The 20781-nt window shown below is 34.4% G+C and overlaps 1 protein-coding gene across 1 annotated transcript; it reads left to right on the top strand.

Annotated features, from left to right (window-relative positions):
• Nucleotides 1–10511: 10511 nt before the first annotated feature.
• LOC102583009 (cysteine-rich receptor-like protein kinase 42) lies at nucleotides 10512–15659 on the top strand. The gene is made up of 6 exons (XM_006338142.2): nucleotides 10512–11405; nucleotides 13933–14043; nucleotides 14148–14498; nucleotides 14588–14822; nucleotides 14899–15046; nucleotides 15120–15659. Exons 1-6 carry the CDS (start codon nucleotides 10649–10651, stop codon nucleotides 15441–15443), a joined length of 1926 nt encoding a protein of 641 aa, XP_006338204.1. The 5' UTR covers nucleotides 10512–10648; the 3' UTR covers nucleotides 15444–15659.
• The last annotated feature ends 5122 nt before the right edge of the window (nucleotides 15660–20781 follow it).

Here is a 20781-nt window from a genome sequence, read left to right as displayed (position 1 = left end):
TATGATATGAGCAAGGGCTACTTGCCTAAGCTAAGGATCTCGCCACCCAAGACAACCTCAAAACTACTATGAGAACCAAACAAATGAAAAAAGGAAGGCATCTCTAAGCCTGGACTTAAAAATCCTAGTTCACATGCAATTCATACTAAACCTTATCTAATAGACCATAATCAAGAAAAGTAGAGTGTAGCCGACCACGCGCGATCCCAATTCATTGAACTTAAGTTCCCTACATATGAAGCTCCTCCAATCATGGAAACACTGTCAAATTATTGGTCACAACATCAACACAGATAATTAGACATCAAAACCATAGTAATTGGAGATGGACCAAAAATCAAGTCAAAAAGAGAATGTGGACCCATGTCGAGAATCTTAAAATTGACTTAGTCAAAAGGTATTAATTAGCATATTGAGCTTGTGTCCACAATTCGATGCTCAGAAAATAAGTAAAAAGCACATGCAACAACTTCAATAAGAAAACAACATACCTAAGCTCAAGCAGTCCCTTTGGGATAGAAAGTACCTCAAATAAATGTCTGTCGCGCTTCACCGATCACTCTTATGTGTAGACATCCAAATTCTCAAACCAACGCAAATAAAAAAAACTCAATTCAGAGCTCCCTAGCTCAAGAAATCGTATTTTTAATATGAGAAATGAAGCTGAAATCACATAAGATCTTAATTAAAAGACTAGAAAAATGACCTTCACGAACCCGGTGTCATCTTGACAATTCCGTGTGAATATTGGAACCTGTTTCACAAACGTGGAGGTTAGCTTGACCACTCTCTACGAACAAGGGAACCTAATATGTCAACGCAGTTCACAATCTAAGATGTACTGGCACGCTGAACTTTAGAGTTGAAAAATACTTCGATGGGATGCTTGGTATTTGTTCATAATCATGTGCATGCAAACAAGATATTCTACCCTACTATATTATGCCTTTTAGCCTCAATTGAGATGCCTAAACTTCCTATAGAGGTCGTTCTAAAGAAAAGTAGGTCACACACCCAAGCTTCGTTGTAAGCCAAATTATGTTTAGGTGGGAAATTTTACAAGACAAAATTTTGCTACGAAATTAGATGTTTCATCACTATCCCTCCATCAAAATATAGGGTAAATCTGTGTTGAAGTATAAAAGAGAGGTATAGTTGAACTAAAAGTATAAGATTTATTTGGGCCAAAAGTATAACAAATGTATATTTAAACCATTTCTTATAATACACAGACATATTTAACCCTTTTCCATATATTATAAGCATAACTTTTCTAATAAAAAAGAGGAATTCATTCTAAATTCATTAATTCTCTTCAATAATGGCTACGAGCGAATTTTGAAACACCAAAAGAGTTTTTGTCCACTTAATTGTCAAACAAATATCAATTAGCACATATTACTTTTTCCATTGTTTTTGGGGTGTTTAATCTAGCAAGCATTTTCACCAAAAAGCTTAAATAGCAAATCGTTGATTTATATTACATTAATACATCGATGTTAGTTCGATGTGGATGTACATATTGCATTGCAGAATAATGGTATCCACTGATACAGATTCCCAATAATACAAGACATGAACTGAGCAGGTATGTTTGGGAAAATAGAGATTGTTTGTGTCACGACCCAAGGGTACTCCCTAGATGTAACATGGCGTATAGGACCCCGAGAGAACACATACAAGCTACTTAGCATTCATAACATAAGAAATAGAACAAAGGAAGTAAAGACAACATTTCATGTCCAATAGTTTTATAGAAGTAAAGCGGAAGTCTAAAACAATTGTCTCAATAGCCATCTAATACAATAGAATGATATTGGGCCTAGCCCATACATCATGTCCAAAAACTGGAAATATGAAAGAAGACTGAAATAATAATACTCTATCCTCGAAGCATGAGGACTCACCAAAGCTCGGTAACCTCGCAATCAACTACTAGCCACAAAACTGAGAAACCTAACTATCGGACCCTACATTTGGGGAAATGTAGGCAAGAGTATGTGTTAGTACAAAACAATGTACCAAGTATGATAGTTATGCATAAAACATTTAAATCATGCTAAAGGGGAAATTTTATGACATGCAATTGACCAAGCTAAAACATGATATAAAAGGGTTAGAAAACATAAGTCATAAAACATGGTCAATGCAAGCTAACATCATTTAAAACCTTTGAACACATATGTGATACTTCTTGAAGTAACCTTAGTTCATTATTATTGTGGGAAGTAGACTTAACCGACATAGAGACCATGTGATCTATAACATGATCCCCCGATGTCTCCCACACCGAAAAGGGTTGTCCTACTTACCAAGGTAAAGACTATGAACTTCTAGCTTATGTGGATCCACTAGCTAATGTCTATCTAGACAATAATCCTATGGGGGCACATAGGTAAGGAATAAGGAGATTTCTTCTAAAAACCCGGCCTCTACTAACGGGAGAGCTTCCATCTCAATATCCTCTCGGTGCTAAGCATAAATCCCACGAAATAGTCATTTCTTACTTGTTCTTATTATCCATGGAAGGGCACGTCATCTTGCCATTCTAAGCTAGGTCATAAGTCATCCATGGAAAGGTATCATTCAATAACCAATCTAAGCTAGGTTTTATTAGGATAACTCTTAACCTTTTGATTGAATTAGGTGAGAAGACCTTTTAACCTTAGAACACTTTATTATGTGAGAAAACCTTTCACATCATGCTTTCATGTGTATATGAGAAAAGTTCTTTCAACAACACAACAACAACAACATCATTGATACTTTACTCTCAAAGCATCCTTAAAACATTTGCATATATTTCATAAGAACATGCATAATTCCATAATTTACCTTTCAAGGTTCAAAACCCACTTTCACTCATCATCACTTAGAAAACATGGGTTAGATATGAATTTCATCATAAATTCATGTAAATCCACCAATACATGCTTTATTTCATAAAACTCTTCCTTCATAATCAAAATCCCACATCATATGATCATAACCTGCAAAACGTGGGGATTACATGGGTTCATAGGGGAATCATCATAAAATCATAGTATTTCATCAATTCATGCATAAGATATAATAATTCAATTATTTAAATCAATAATCAAGAGAACCCATGACAATCGAAGAAAACCCTAACTCAATTGGCGATTTCTAACTTTAAAAATAGGAGAATTTGGGAACTCCATGAATGGAAGGAATCCATGGATGAAAACTATCATACCTTGAAGTCAATTGCTTATATTCAATGGAGGAATTGAGATTTGGCTTGAAACCCAAAGTTGAATCCTTCTTTATCAAGCTTTCTAGAGAGAGAAATATTTGAGAGTTCTTCTTCTAGGTGAATTTGAAGAGAATGAAGTGAATGAACTACTTTTGGGGTTGGAATCACTTATGTAGGGGTCTTAGTGAAGAGTAAAACGAAGTAGTATAGGGAAAAAATAATTAGGAAAAGACTGAACGACCCCTAAAACATAACTGCCAGGCACGACCTACGGACCCTTGCCGACGAACCGTGGACTGACCGATGGTCCGTCTTGCACGGCCGTCATTCATGGTCAGAGAGTTGGTTTTGGGGGTCCTCACCTACGGACCCTTGACCAAGAACCGTGGTCTGACCTACGGTATGTTGGTCAGGCCGTGGTTCTGGACCTCCTACCTAAGTTGGGGTGACCAACCACGGACCACACCTACGGTCCGTGGTCCCATCAACAGGCCGTGGGTAGCCTCCGTCGGCTGGCATCTGCAACTCCTGAAAATTGTTACTTTGCCCTTTTCGAATCCGGGGTGTTACAGTTTGATGCTAGTTCAATAAATAGGGTGCTATCCACAGAATACAAAAGGTAAATCGTCTGTCTTAAGGGGATTTTGTTTGAATGTAAGATGCCCATGCTCTTCGTGTCTGTCATAAGCATAAACCAAAAGGTGTACTCACCAAGAGAAAACTATAGTTAAAGCAGAATTCGCGGTGCTACTTTTAAAGGAAACAAAACTCTTGCTTGCCAAGTGTAGTATTGTATTCAAGTGTAAGAGAGAGATGTAAAACTTACTCAGACGTTGAGTTAATCTAGACAAGATGAAACTCAACTAAATCAACCTAGAAATGATAAAAAAAAAAAAATAGGAAAAAATATTTGGTATACTCATTATAATTCTAATAGGATTGCTTATAACTGGAGGACATAAAGCTCTTCTTATGGAATCTGCCCTTCCCCTTGGACAATCCACATCTTTTTTGGCAATCCAAAAGATGCTGGATGTGACACAAAACAATCCAGTGCACTGTTTTGTAAAATATAAGAAGAGACATTGCGCTTCTTCCACCTAAAAATAAAGTGAGTTATCTGCCAAGTTTAATAAATGTAGTAGTATTGATAAGAATTTCTTACACCGGAAATAGTGGAATCAATACTTTTACTAAAAAGCATCACAATATAAAAGAGTAGACACATAAAGAAAATAATTAAGAGAATCAACATATAATATATACATAAAACTAGCATTCTGAATTTGCTAAGTATAATTTTTCGATGGAAAGATTTCATTTAACACCTCTTAGCATAAGATGGCTCCTTTAGTAAAGGGGTTGTAGCAGGATGGTTTAACACGTTGTAGCAGATAACATGCCTTGTCCTCTCTATGGTTTCTCTTACTGTCATTGCCTTTATTTTCTTTATAGTATTGGATATACCTCTTACAGTAATTGTTTTTACTTCGTATTAGAGTGAAACTCATCCCATTCTTGGTTTCTCCCGTGTTGGTCACCCATATTATATTGTTCACAGTTAAAATATCAAGATTGGGCATTGGTTATGGAGGGAGAGAGGGTTTTGTTAGAGTCTCACATTAGCTGGCAGAATGAGTTGTCTCGTTTATGTAGTTCCGTACAATTCTCACCTCATAAAGGAACTTTTGAGGCTGAGTTAGATGTTTACAAGTAAACAACTCCTCATATTCTGATCTTATATTTGTATTTGCAGGCTTTTCGCGATGGAGACTTAGAGCTATCTAGAATAGTAGCTGAGAAATTTTCTAACACATTCAGCCAAGACAGAACAAGTAACTTGATTATCAGGGAATACACTTTAGTAGTTAATTTACTTTTTTAGTATCGTTGATAACTTTCCCATGGACACATTTGGTAAAAAATGGGAAGAAATTAGACTTAACTATACAACTAAAAGTAAGATACACAGACTCATCAGTTAATATCTTGTGTTTTATCTAATCATGATTGGGAAGCTATCAATTATAATGTGTGAATGGGTAATTGTACATAGAATAAAGATTGGTGAATTAAAAATGTGAAAGTGCTGCTAGTATGAATGAAGTTATTCCATTCATGAATATTCATGAAAGATGAATGCAACCTTTCGTATTTTTAATTCACCAATCTTTATTCTATGTACCATTATCCATTCACATATTATACAATGAACCCAACATATTCTTCTTCTATCAATGTTCTTCCAAATCCTTTTCAAGATTCTTCATCAAAAAAAATTCAAGAAACTAATTGAAGAATCTCAAGAAAAGATTTCTTGATCTTTCTTCTTCAAATTAAGGTTCTTCTTCCGGATTCGTGGAGTGCTTAAGGTATGTAAGATTATCGAAATGAGGAAATTTGTTCTTCCTCACGCCCTACTCCTAAATTTATGTCTTAAAGATCAAAGCTAAGATTTTTACCCAAGATTTTATATTTTCAATTCTCTTTTATCTCTTATCATTGATTTTTGATTTTATCATCAAAATTATAGTACGTCATGTTATTAATGATCTTTGATTTATGGATCATGCTCTTATACCACATGGATCCCTTTCTAATCAAAGTTATTTAAAAACCTTATAATAGTATTTCATATGCATTAATTTCACAAATAAAGTACGTTCAAGATTTTAAAGAAGTCTTCCAAGAAAGAGTTCAAGAAAATATATTTTGTTTTATGTACATTATTCTAAAATAGTGTTTCAAGAATGTATTATTATCTTTAATTTCAAGTGCATTATTATAAAAGAATTTCCAGAAAGTATACTTTACTTTAAGTGCATTGTTTTCCAATTGATTTATATGAACACATGCACTATTCATGATTTTGGTTATGAAGTTACGAAGAAAATCTTATGAACTTATGAACTATAATCATTAATTTCATAAGTGATTTATGCATGCTTTATAAAAAGATGAATTTATGATTTAAGGATGCTTTAAAGTAATTCTCAATCATTTGTGATAGGTTTTCTCACATACATGATTGTTAAAGGTTTTCTCACATATATATGAATCATGATTTTTAAAGGAGCTATTCTAATATGAATGTATGATTGGATTAGTAGTCTTCATTGTTGTCTTTCAAAGTACATTTTTCTCTCCAAATATGATAGTTACTACCATTCAAACAAATCATCTTGCTCATATTTGCCTCCATCATTCAAATCAAGTATCAACAATAACCAATGCTCTGATACCACTGTGTTGGGAAAGGCAAGACACTAACAAGAATGTTAGACAGGATAACAACGGAATAATACCCAACTCTAAACTTTCCCTTTCAATTTGAACCAAGAGAAGACAAACTAAATAAAGCAATACGAAGAATGGACAACAAGTATATATCAACCAACAAAACGACAAGACAAAAATAAATCAATCACACAAGACACAAAGATTTACGTGGAAAGCTCTTCAATGTGAAGAGTAAAAAACCACAGGACCAATAGCTCCATTATAAACACCAAGAGTTACAAAATATTTCTCCAAAATTGGCCACAAAACAAGTGTCAAACAACGAGCAACAACGAAACAAGATTGCACCAAAACAAGAGAATTAAAGGAGAAATTTCACCAAAAATGAGCTACTGTTCACGCCCCAAAATCAGAATTTATAGACCTCCAAATCCGATCTTCACCATTGAATTGCAAGAACCAGATTCTGTGAACTCCCAGTTCAAATTTGAGCACGATCCAACAGTTAACGAATCGGTAAATTCTGTTTGAAGCGGACTGCCTGAGCAGAAAATTTCCTGAAGCAAAAACGGGATTTTTCTCTCTTTCTCTCAATCTCTAAAACGATTCTCTCTTGAATTTTTTTTCTTGCGTTTCTGAAAATAGGACGTAAATAAGTTTTATATATGTCACATAATATTAGGTGTATGGCTAAAGTGGGCTGGTTCTAATAAGACTTTTATTTATCCACATAGGAAGAGAAAAAAGATCCTAAACCCAACAATTATGACTATTTTAATTTTGTTGGGATTTTACTTAGCACCGAGTGGACTAGCAACGATTACCCATGTCCCATAAACTATATACGACCATAGAATGATTGTCTCAGATAGACAAAAGCTAGTAGATCCCCTTTAGCTCAAATTTATGGTTCTTACCTTGGCAAGTAAGGACACCTCTTTTCGGTGTGGGATAGACACTGGATTCCATGTTATAGCTCACATGGCCTACGTCGGTTAATGGTAAATATCCCACAAAATAACTATGTTTTCTTCAAAGGTTTTATGAAAGCTTCTCAAATGGTTTTAAGTATGCATTGACCTCATATATGATTTATGATTTCTTTGTAAATGCTTCTATCACATTTAACAGTTTTGCATATCATGTTTAAATTCATTATGATAAATTACTATACATATATCTCATACTCAATACATTCAAAGTACTGATTCGCATACCTCTTGTCCCTACATTTTTCATGTGATGTAGATTCAGATTCTTGCTATCAAGATCCTAGTCTGTTGGATCGCAGATTCAAGTCAGAAGGTGATGAGTTCTCTTATTTCGAGCACTGAAGTCAGTTTGTAGTTCTAGTATAATATTTCTATTCACATGTATTGATTATGGTATGTCGGGTTCATGTCCCACTAACTATAATCAGTATTAGTAGAGGTTTCATAGACAGTCAGTTAGAGTTGTTGTATTCTGCCTATTCTATTTTAGATTTCTTTCACATTACAGTTGTTGTATACAAATCTTTATTCAAAAATATATTTAACCAATATTCCTTAATTATGCTTCTTTTCAGTCGTTTCATTCTTTAAGATGCTCATATTTAGTTGCTCATGACTATGTTAGTATCAAGGATTAGCTTGGAGTCACTTGTGATTTTAAGCACCGTGTTACGACTAGGGGGTAGTCTCGGGTCGTGACACATACAATAAGAAAATACACATGATTTTCTATACTTAACAAGAGTCAAGAAGTCCATTTGTCTCAAATAATCGAACAATTACTCCGAGATTTGAGTCTTCCTCTTTCATTGAGCTTTCAAATCAAGACAATCTATTCAATAAATAATCACAATATGATTTTGAAACTAACAACACTTATATTATTATATGTGTAACTTAGATCCAAAACTCACCTAAATCGATAATCAAATTCCTAATCTTGATTCCAATTAACATGTCAATTCTTATATTGTTTTTCAAATTTCAAGCTTAGGGTTAAGTCTTAATTCCTCAAAATGACATAACTCTAATGAATTTTATATTATACAATGCACTCAATATGTAGTTACTTGACTCAATATGTCAAACCTGAATTATAAAATAATAACCACAAGAAATCCCCAAAATCGAAACTAAAATATGTCCAGTACAAAAAGGAATTGCCATTCAAAGTTTGCAAAAAATGATCCCTTTTTTTCTCAACTCTACATTACAATATCTTAATAATAAACGACCATCTGTCCACATAGAAAATAAGGTTGTGCGTATACCTTATATTTGATTCCCTCAAGTTCTTATAGAGATGTTGCCGCTGGTTTTGAGTTATGACTCAAAACATTGATCCTCACATATTTTAATTCATATGGGCCAAATGGTATACAATCTTAAATAAATTTTAGATTTGGCCAATTATTATCAACTAAATTTATTATCTAAAATTACTTGTCAATTAATTAAATATAGTTAAACGAATAATTCCAAAATTCTCTAACCAACTTCATTGATTGATTAGAAATGACTCGAGAAAACTATCGGGAGGAGTAAAATGGTAATTTTACTAAAATTTCTAAAAATGACCTTTCAGGTCATTACAATAAGAATTACATAAATAATATTTTTAAGAAAATAACAAAAATAAAAATAAAAATAAATAAAAGGAAGAAAAGAAATTTTAAAAGTTTCATGTAATTACATGGGTTAATTACACCCAATTTCGAACCCTCCCTTGGAAATTGAGGAGTGTAATTACTACCCTTCAATTACACTCAATTCCTCTCTTGCCAAGTAATTAATTTGTCTACCAAACATATCAAAGAGTGTAATTACCCAATTACGTTCGGTCTTTCAAAATAGGCCTAAGAGGTAGTAATTTTTACCAAGGGTATTTTCTCATATACTAGTTTACACTTTAAAAAATTTCACTTTAGTATAATATGTTGATATGATATGATATGATACGTTTATTCTATTTCCTTTACTATATATTTTTTCTATGAAGTTTTTAACGAGGTATTTGCATGAAAATTTAAAGGAGAGTGTTATGAAATAATTAGTGTTGAGATCGATTGCTCTAGAAAGAAATCCCCACTAATCCTAATAACTATTATTGGTTATAACTAAGTCACACCTCCCTAACCTACTCTATGATCTCCACTATGTTATGTCATTTTTATGACAACTTCTTACATCCCTCGATACAATCTCATAAATTGTGGTACTCAATATCACATTGTACATACGTAGTAAGACACTTGAATATACTTGAAACAAATAAAAAAAATCATTTTCTTGTCCTCTTATCTCTTTTACTCCCCTGTTTAAAAAAGAATGACCTGGTTTGACTTGGAACAAAGTTTAAAAAAAGAAAGAAAACTTTTAATCTTGTGGTTCTAAATTAAAGTTATGGCAAATGTACCAAAATGTCTTTTAATCTTGTGGTTTTAAACATGTCACGTGCAAAGTTGAAGTTAAAGTGTTGCCAAAAAAGGAAAGGAGTCATTCTTTCTGAAACAGACTAAAATGAAAATTGGGTCATTCTTTTTGAAACAGGGAGTATCTACTTTCTTATTTTATACTCCATCTGTCCCTAATTATTTGTTCACTTTTAAATTGACACACCTATTAAGAAAATAATTATTGACATAGTAAATTTACCATTTTACCCCTATTAATTATGAAGTAGATGAATTAAAAATTTAAGATTTAAAAAAAGTTCTACCTTTTTCAAAGTAATTAATTGAAGGTATAATAAGGTAAAAAAAATTTGTTCTTTCTTGATTTGTCAAAATGGACAAGTAATTAGAGATAACTATAAAATGAAAAAGTGGACAAATAATTAGAGACATAAGACGTATTACTATTATTTTATAAGTATCATTTTTATTTTGGACAACTTAGTGATGATTATTGGTGGACAGGGAAGGTAGAAACTTCCTGATAGCACCTCTAATATGACCATAAAAGGGTCAATGGAAGTTTCGACGGCGAAACAATTTAAGTGCGCATGACTTGGTAATAAACTACTAGTACTATAATATATATATTGTAGGATAGTAGGTAATTACTGATTAAAGAATGTGATAGCAATTGCAAATTTGGCTGTAAAGTGCCAAACACTTGCAACAAGAACACTAGTAAATTACATTTATTATTCATTTCTCTTTTCTCTTGTTCATTCCTCCAATCTCTAACAACGTAGATGCAATTCACAGGCTCAAGTAGTTTTCCTTTTTATCTAAAATTGATCATCGTTTTGTTGGGGACATTTTGTGATGCCGATCCTCGGATTTCAGAAGCAGGGCAGGTGTGTGGCACTAACATGACATTGCCGTCCATTATCATCCCACAGTATACTAAAGAAATGCAAGTGATTACCCAGCTTGTGAGTGAACATGGATGGGGCAGCAGCTATGCTGTTAATTCAACAGATATTTCGATATACGCTTTAGCAAATTGTTACCAAGATCTTCCACCTAACGACTGTGTTCAATGCTTCCTTATAAGTTGTTCTACACTCCCTACTTGTCTCCCTGCTGTCTCTGGTCGTGTATATCTTGATGGTTGTTTCATCCGTTATGATTATTACAACTTCTTCGGGGAAACTACTGATTCTTTCAAAGATAAAGTGAACTGTAGCAGTTCGTTTGGAAGGGCTGTTACTGATTCAGATCAATTGGCTTTGGCTGCTGCAGCTGGAAATTTGATTGAAAACGTGACGAAAAAAGCAATTAATGAGAATGATGGATATGCAAAGGGGAAATTGAATGGAGTTTATGGATTGGCACAGTGTTGGAGAACAGTGAGTAAACAAGGTTGCAGAGAATGTTTGGACAAGGCAAGTGAAGCTATAAAGGGATGTTTGCCTAATAGGGATGCTAGAGCTTTAATGGCTGGTTGTTATTTGAGGTATTCCACTCACAATTTCCTCAGTCATCATTCTCAGGCTACTAATAAAGGTATCTATATCACTTCTCTTTTCACCATACCAACTCTATTCTTCGGTTAATCCATAGACTTTTGAAAATTTACTTCCTCATCAACATATCTCTTTTTATTTCTTCTTTATTAAGGGCTCGTTTTGTAGGTGGATAAGAAATAAGTTATTTATGTTATTAATTTCTGCATAACTTATAATACTACAATTGGCAAGTATATAGGAAATAAGGTATTCATTTATAAAATTAATAGGACATTTGAATGACAATTTAGAAACTCGCATAAATAATATATGTATAAGTTATGAGATAATTTTTATATATATTCTACAGAATAGAATGTGGAATAAGTATTAGCACATGTATAACTAATATCTGCATAAAGTAATACATAAATTCACTCATAACTAATCCTACATTACTAATACCTCTATAATTCTCACCAGCAACCAAACAACCTAAGGGTGTGTTTGTTATGGAAGAAAACATTTTCGCTACAAAAAACATTTTCAAGCTGTTAAGGATTATAATTTGTAAGTAGCCAACAATGACGAGAATTGCTAAGAAAAGAAAACACTAAAAAATTTCTTCAAGGGATTCAATAATACAGAGAAAGAAAGATGAAAGAATGATAAACAACTTCAGATTAAGTTGTGGTACCTTTTTTTTTGTTTTTTGTTTGAGTATTTTAGATTGGCTTAATGAAAATAAAGAAGTATGAAAGGGAAGTGATGGATACGTACGTTCGGTGCTTTGCTGTTAAACATTATTTTTCAATATAGATCTAGCAGATCATAAATCTTATTTTTAGCCAAAGAAATTTCCTATTCTTTGGGTTAATACTTCATTAAATGGTGTCTCAACATGTAATGTTTTGAAAATAATCCCCGCATCAACTCCTAGTTTTCTATTTTGGAACACCTCTAGTTATGGGAATTACATGTTTAATGATTGATTGGAAAAACCTTCATTGAAAAATTGATTTCAATCTCAAAAAATTCATCTTCAGAAACTCATTGCATCTCATGAAAATGTCTTGAACTTATTATTTTCAATACAAGGAAAAATGTCCAAACAAGATCTTAGAACGATATATATCCTGTTTGCTAGCTTTACTAAAGGCATTTTATGAACGTGTTTCCCCAAAAGAATTTGATATTCTCCTACCAAACACTCAAAATTATTTTTTTAAAGTATTTATTTCAAAATATAAAATCATATATAATTTCCGTCCTGTTTGATTATCTCAAGGAAAATAAAAAATGATATTATAGGAATATCTTGACTATGTGGGATGGTCAAACTAACGCCATATTTGCTTTAAAAAACAAGAATGGTCCAAAGTCCGAACTTATATGAGTTCTCTAACATCCTTCCTTTTGTCTTATTCCCCTAATCCAACTATAATTCACATTGTACAAAAAAAAAACAGCATAAATCATTATTTTAAACGGATAGCAAAATTAAATAATTCATAACACATTAGCACCTAAGATTAATTAAATTGTTAAAAAAAGCTCAACTGTGGAAATAATTCTTATTTGATTTACTAAACAACGCAAGTTAGACTCTATGTTTTTTTCAAGTACTAAAGCCAAATATATGCAAATTGGAAGGCAGAAAATTTCAAACGTATCGATAATGACATCCATATGACCTACTCCTACAAAGATGTATTATAAATATTTCTGTTGGGTCAAGTCTATACGGATCGACAGAGACATTTTAATGGTATGTAAAATAATTATTTTTCTTTGTTGTTATATTTTGATTTTGGTGAAAAAGATTGGAAGTATATATTTATATATATACAACTAGCTGAATTAATAAATGTAGAAAGTATAAAATATAAAACATCAATTGTGCTATTGTGGAATTGACTTGTCTTATAAGTTGAAGTAGAACCAGCTCCTCTCCTCTCGGACTCAGGTGTAGTTCAGTTCCAATACTAAACATTTTCTTAAAAGAAAAATAGAAAATAAATATTCAAGAAAATAATACTCCCTCAGTCCCTTTTTATTTGTACAATTTGGACTTCTTACTTGTTAGTTTTGACAAATCAAGAAAAAATAATATATATTTTTTTACGTATTATACTCTCAATTTATTTACAGAGTTGATATTTAAAAAAAAGATAAAACCTCTTTAATAAGTAAATTGATTTAGAATAGTAAACTCATTATGTTAATTATTATTTTTCTTAATAGATGTATCAAATAAAAAGAGTATTATTGAACAAACAAAGTTTTTACTGATATACTAGACTATAAGGGATTGGGTTGTGAGAGTCTATAAAAACAATCTCAGAACTGACAAATTAAAATCTGCTACCTTATACTCTCAAGACCCCATTTTGTCAGATTACATCAATCAAATATTCTGTTGTTATTGTTGTAGTATACTATAAAACTTTATCTGGCTCCTCTTTGACTGCTAAACTTGAAAGCTTGTTCTTTAGAGACTTTCAACTCTGTTTTTTTTCTTTTCTCTCAAGGACAATAATATACTTGCTTTTGACTAATTTGTAAATAAATGCTCTTGGTTTCAGGCTTAAGCAAAGGTGTGATAATAGTTATCGTTTTTGCAATGATAGCTTTCTCCATGCTGTTTCTCTTTGTTGCGTACGTAGCTCGTAAAAAATCGTTAAAGCGAAAACAAGGTATCATAAAAGAAACTAACCTTAATTTGTCAATTTAGACAATCGATCAGTCGTATATGTTATAAAATAATTACATAAATGTTTGCAATTTTTCTTGGCCACAGAATTCATTAATCTTGGCAAGATATCGAATTCATACAAGAGGTCCAGCTTGAACTTTAAATATGAATATCTTGAAAAGGCAACACACTACTTTGATCCATCAACAATAGTAGGCCAAGGAGGAAATGGTTCTGTATACAAGGGGACTCTTCCTAATGGGAAGGTTGTTGCAGTTAAGAGACTGTTTTTCAATACAAGGCACTGGGTTGATGAGTTCTTCAATGAGGTTAACCTTATCCATGGGATTGAGCACAAAAATCTTGTGAAGTTGTTGGGTTGCAGCATTGAAGGCCCCGAGAGCCTCCTTGTCTATGAGTTTGTGCCTAATAAGAGCCTAGATCAATACCTTAATGGTACGTTAATATCGATGAATTTATATCTATAAATGCAGTGACAATTAGGGACGACTTCTAATTGAGTTGTTCAAATTTTTGTTGTGTAGATAAGAATAAGATAAAAGTTCTAAGTTGGAAAGAACGATTACACATCATAGTCGGAACAGCAGAAGGCCTTGCGTTCCTCCATGGAGGTTCAGATATGAAAATCATCCACAGGGACATCAAGAGCTCCAATGTACTTTTGGATGAAAATTTTGAGGCGAAAATTGCTGATTTTGGACTAGCTCGGTGTCTTGCAGCTGATAAAACTCATCTTAGCACTGGAATTGCTGGGACATTGTAAGAATGATAAAACAGCATTCACAGCCTTCTTTTAACTACTTAATTATAACTAGTGATTTTATTTGTTGCGTAGAGGATATATGGCGCCTGAATATCTCGTAAAAGGACAACTCACAGAGATGGCTGATGTCTATAGCTATGGAGTGCTTGTTCTTGAAATTGTTTGTGGAAGAAAAAACATTTCTTTGGCAGAGGATGACTCTGGATATCTACTGCAAACTGTAAGAATTAATGTTGTACATTTCTCTTAAAAGTTTGTTGGTAACAAATTGAACCTGTCATTTTTTATTTCAGGTGTGGAAACTGTATACAACAAATCAAGTGACTAAAGCATTAGACCCCATCTTGAAAGATGATTTTTCACCAGAAGAGGTATCAAAAGTCCTCAAAGTAGGGCTTTTGTGCACTCAAGCTTCTGTTACATTAAGACCATCAATGTCTGATGTTGTCCAAATGCTAACAACATTTGGACAACCGATTCCGGAACCATGCCAACCACCATTCTTACGTTCAAGCAGTAGCATAAAAAGATTCGTCTCCGATACACTATCCAAACTTGATGAATCTTGTATCTCCTCTGCCATGCATAGCTCATCAGATGGACCACACATTAACTGATCAAGAATTCTTTTCAAAACCGTCTCTACTGGAAACATATATACAAATTAAAAGAAGTCAAATTTCATGATGTATGTAAGTGAAAATGAAAATTTTGCACAACATTTTTGTACCGTTCGAACTAGTAGTGATTACATGTTGCATTTTTACGATTTGATTTTACTTTAACTCTTCGACTTATTGTATGAAAATTCCTCTACATACCCTTTTTAAAAATATTCTTTTATTTACCCCCTCTAATTCAAGATCAATTTTTTTCTTTTTTTTAAGATGGACAGTTGTTAGTATATTTGAAATGGAAAGGAGTCTAAAAATACCCTTGAATTCTAGGGAAAAGGATTTAAAAATACCCTCCGTCCACATCTTTTGGTTTGAAAATATCCTTCTATTCATCTTTTTAGTCTAAAAAAATCATTCATTTCACCTTTTAGTTCACTTATACCTTTGAAACTAACAACTTTTTCTTTATTTTCATTTTTAAAACATATTATTATGTATCATTTTCTTATTGGATGAAATATAACTCTCACCTCTATTATTTTTTCCCCATAATTTATTTAAATCAAAATAATATTCCCTCCGTTTAAAAAAGAATGACATTATTTTGTTTTTAATCTGTTTCAAAACGAATGACCCCTTTCCTTTTTTGGCAACACTTTAACTTCAACTTTCCACGTGACATGTTTAAGACCACAAGATTAAAGAACATTTTGGTACATTTAACATAACTTTAATTTAGAACCACAAGATTAAAAAGTCTTCTTTCTTTTCTTAAATTCCATTCCAAGTCAAACTAAACCATTCTTTTTGAAACGGAGGTAGTACAACTCTTCAAGATCTCAATTTTTATTTTTATTTTTGTATTTGCTGTAGGTGTTTTGTAAAAAATAATTTGTTTTGGGATCAATAAATTATGGGAAAACTCTAAATAAATCTTTCAAAACAAAAACTAGTTATCTGAACTATAAGTTTGATATATACTTACTCTATACGATGTGGATAATATAGTACAAAGTCTATAAAAACAATATAACACCCATGGAACTGCGAATCCCTTAGCACATCATAGTCGGTACTATCGGCCACATGATACTTCTTTTTCTCGACATTCTTTACCTCTTTTGCACCGCGCTTACCTACCTACACAGATTATGCCTGGACCACAACTCTTATCAATATAGGATATTATCTTGTACTCCATCTCTCACAACTACATCTCCTCACCTATCAGGCCCGAGACTTAGAGATTTCAGTACTGAGTCGGATGCTATGACTTATATTCCTCCATTGACACATGTTATGTACATCCTAAAGTATCACCTACACCTTCACATTCACTTGTTGCTATACCCGATGAGGAGTAGATGATATACCGTGAGTTTACGGTATTTTTAATACATTTCACTTAAGAGTTGTGTGTGTCTAGAGCCTTTTTGTATTGGTTTTTATGTGTTTTTATCATGTTTTGCAGGAAAGATGTTTAGGTGCGGAAGTAAAGAGACAGCTGAAAGAAATGCAGAAAAGGGCATCTACGGAGGTGATCTATGGACCGTAAGTCCTTTGACGCTCCGTAGATGGTGATCGTAGATTAGTAGGGCAAGGCATGGAAGGGGAATCAGGGAATCTGACCAAGTGTGGAACCACAGTGACCATTGACGGTCCGTGAGTCAGTCTCGTGGAATGAAGACGCGTGCCTGAACAAACTTTCCTTATTTTGTTTCCCTTTTAATTTAGGACTTATTTTCTATAAATAGGGCATGTAAACCTCATTTTTGGGGGTTAGACTTTATTACTTTTATTCTAGTTCTTGACTTGGGATATGAATTTGCAACTTTAGCAATTCTGAATTTTCTAAGTTGGTTTTGAAGATTTTTACTTTGAAATTCAAGTTGAGATTCTGGGTTTCTTCTACTTATTACGTAAGTTCATGATTTCTTCATCTAAAAATGTGAATTGTGTTCTTGCTACTATGGGTAACTAAATCCACAACTAGGGTTGTGGGAACCATGAGCGATTAATAACGTATGAATAGTAACAAAGTAATTCTTGAATAGTGTTAGTGCATGCATTGATAATTTTTTCGTTTAGAAGTCTATTTAGCGGTTGCAAACGTTAGAACTCGCCTTGTTACTACTTGCCGGACCAATGAGGTAGTTAATAAGAAAAGAATTATCAACATAGATTTAGTGTGATACTATCTAATAGAATTAGTGTCGATTGGTGCGAGGGTGAAAACTAAGCCATACATCGATGTGACGTCTAATATGAGGTAGTGGTAAGGGTTAGTAAATTATACACACGTAGCCGGACCAAGGTGCGGGGTGAAATTCTCTAGATGCCGGACCAAGTAGTTAGAGATACATAACATATCGCTTTACATGTAATACACTAGGAAAGGATTGGTATTACTAGGATTACCATGTTATGAGCTATGGGGAACACGTACACCCTAGTTAATTTCTCATCTTGATAACAACTAAAGTTTGAATCTTTCTCATTGATTACTTACATAATTTCTTGAATTTGTTTCACAAACCCCCCCCCCCCTTTTAATTACTTGTTTTTGGAAATACATTAGCTAAACGAATATAATCGTCAGTTAAGTTTAAGTCTAAACCATATTTCTCGTGGGATCGACCTCAACCTACAAGTTGGGTTCTTTACTTGATAACGACCGCCTATGCTTCTTTAGAGAGGAGAGTTAGGAGAAAGGGAATAATCAAGTGCCAGCTGAAAAAATATTGGGAGATGCATTGAGGGGACATGACCCACAAGGACCACGACAGTTTGACAATTTTAGGGTCAACCTTAATATTCCCGATTCTGATGGACCTCTTGTCCTACCGCCTCTACCTCAGGGACATAAATTTGTGGTGACCAGTAGCTTGATGCAGATGCTTACAACGAGGGGTTTGTTTGGGGGTTTGCCAGCGGATGATCCACATGTCCACATAGCCAAACTAAACCATGTCTGCAAAAGTTGCATCGTTCGACCTGAGTGGGATATGAACGTCATTGGGTTGCGAGTATTTCCCTTATCATTGACCGGGGATGCTACTGTGTGGTTCAATGAACTCCCTTACAACTCAATCTATACATGGGAGCAGTTGACAGAGGCGTTCCTAGTAAGGTTCTTTCCAGTGTCCAAGAAGCTGAATAAAAAGGACAAACTCAACAACTTTGTGGAACTACCTAAAGAGTCTGTGAGTAGTTCTTGGGACAGGTTCACTGCCTTCATGAGAGGTGTCCCGAATCACCGTATTGATGATGAGGCGTTGAAGGAGTACTTCTACCGAGGACATGATGATAATATTAAGGCAGTGCTGGATACTATTACAGGAGGTTCGTATGGTGAATGCACTTTTGCACAAATTACAAAGAAAATGGAGAAGATATCTCGAAACAATAAAGTTTGGAGCACTAGAAAGTCAGATACTGGGAGGAACATATTTGCCATTCAAGCTACAAACAACTATCCCGCAGATGAGATTCGTGAGGAGATGGCCCAGATGAGAACTGAACTAGGGTTGGTGTTAAAGCATGTAACTGGAGGAGCGAAGAAGGTGAATGTTGTGAACTATTTGACTAGAACTCCACCACCAAGAGAGGAGTATTACTTTGAAGAGGATGCTTATGCGGTGAATGAGCAGACGGGGGTTTCCGACCAAACGCCCAAGGTTCCAATCTGGATAATTGGCGCCAAGGTCAAGGAAACCAAGGTCGAAACTATGACAACTACAACCGAAAGGTTCAATATGTCCGGGATGAGAACTTCAATCGTGACAACAACTACACCCGAAACAACTATGGCAACAGAAATGATCGGGTTGGACCTTATGTTCCCCCTCAAAATTGGGAGTCTGGTCCTAGGAAAGCTGGAAGTAATATGCCACGTATTGAGGATATGATGCAGAAGATGATGAGGAGGTTTGATGCAACTGATGAGAATGTGAAGGAGATGAGAAATGACTTGTCTAGTATTGGTCAAAAAGTTGATGCCCATGCAGTGTCAATCAAGCATCTTGAGCAGCAGATGACTCAGTTGTCAACTATAGTAAATCCACGTGAACTGGCATTCTTTCAAGCAACACCATCTGTAATCCAAAGAATGGTGGGCATTGTATGGAAGTCACTACTCTGGGGGGTAAGCAAACCATTGATCCACCTATGCCGTCAGGGGTGAAAATTGAGAATAGTAAAGATGATGATGTGGTCGAGGTAAGTGGGGAGTCCGAGAATGCGACAGAGAAAGAAGCGGAGGTAACTAAAATATGTGTCCCTATTCCTAGACCTCCACCTCCCTTTCCACAGAGGTTAGTGAAGAGACTGAAGAGGAAAATATCGCATGTTTATTAGCATGTTGAAACAACTTTCAATCAATGTTCTGTTGATAGAAGCTTTGGAGAAAATGGCTGGGTATGCAAAATTTATGAAGGACATGGTGACAAAGAAGAGGGCAGTGAGCTTCGAAGATGATGATAGATTGCAAACATTGTAGTGCTATTGCTACAAGGTCCCTTGTGCAGAAAAAAGAGGATCCTGGTGCCTTCACAATTCCATGTACTATCGGGTTGTTGCATTTTTCTAAGGCACTGTGTGATCTTGGTGCTAACATTAATCTAATGCCAATGTCTATTTATAAGAAGTTGGGTCTGGGAGATCCAAAACCTACTGCGATGCGGTTGCTCATGGCAGATAGAACTGTGAAGAGGCCCATTACTGTGCTCCATGATGTACTAGTGAAAGTGGAGTCGTTAATCTTTCCGACGGATTTTGTGATTCTTGACTGCGAGGTTGATTTTGAGGTTCCTATCATTCTTGGGAGACCATTCCTTGCCAATAGGCGTGCCTTAGTTGATATGGAAAAGGGGCAGATGAAGTTCAGAATGAACAATGAAGAGGCAACGTTCAATATCTGTAGGTCGATGAAGCAAAGTAGTGAGCTCCAATCAGTATCTGCGATAACATATAGAGTTTAGAGTCGATCTGAGGTGCAGATTGAAGAGAGACTGGGTGTTGAGGCACTAGCAGCGGTCATAATGAACTTTGAGAGTGATGGTATTGAAGAGTATGATGAGTTGGTCGCCGCACTTGATAGGTGCGAATATCGTTCGAAACCAAAGAAACTTGTGTTAGACATGAAAAATTGTGAGTCCCCACCTACAAGACCGTCTGTTGAGGAGGCGCCGAAACTGGAGCTTAAGGCTCTACCATCACATTTAAGGTACATATTCTTGGGAAAAGATAATACTTTACCGGTCATCATTGCGGCAGATTTGAACGCGAGACAAGTAGAGTGCTTGGTGACTGTGTTAAAGAGGTTCAAGCTAGCTATTGG

This window comes from Solanum tuberosum, unplaced genomic scaffold, assembly GCF_000226075.1.
Source record: "Solanum tuberosum cultivar DM 1-3 516 R44 unplaced genomic scaffold, SolTub_3.0 scf00003, whole genome shotgun sequence".
Taxonomy (NCBI): Eukaryota; Viridiplantae; Streptophyta; class Magnoliopsida; order Solanales; family Solanaceae; genus Solanum; species Solanum tuberosum.
This window is presented reverse-complemented; position numbering and strand designations above follow the sequence as displayed.

What these genes read in the sequence shown, in the direction of transcription:
- LOC102583009 (XM_006338142.2), top strand. Translation starts at nt 10,649, where the DNA reads ATGCAATTCACAGGCTCAAGTAGTTTTCCTTTTTATCTAAAATTGATC. An exon ending in TTCTCAGGCTACTAATAAAG is followed by an intron (nt 11,406 to 13,932) that starts GTATCTATATCA and finishes TCTTGGTTTCAG; the next exon opens with GCTTAAGCAAAGGTGTGATA. An exon ending in ATCGTTAAAGCGAAAACAAG is followed by an intron (nt 14,044 to 14,147) that starts GTATCATAAAAG and finishes TCTTGGCCACAG; the next exon opens with AATTCATTAATCTTGGCAAG.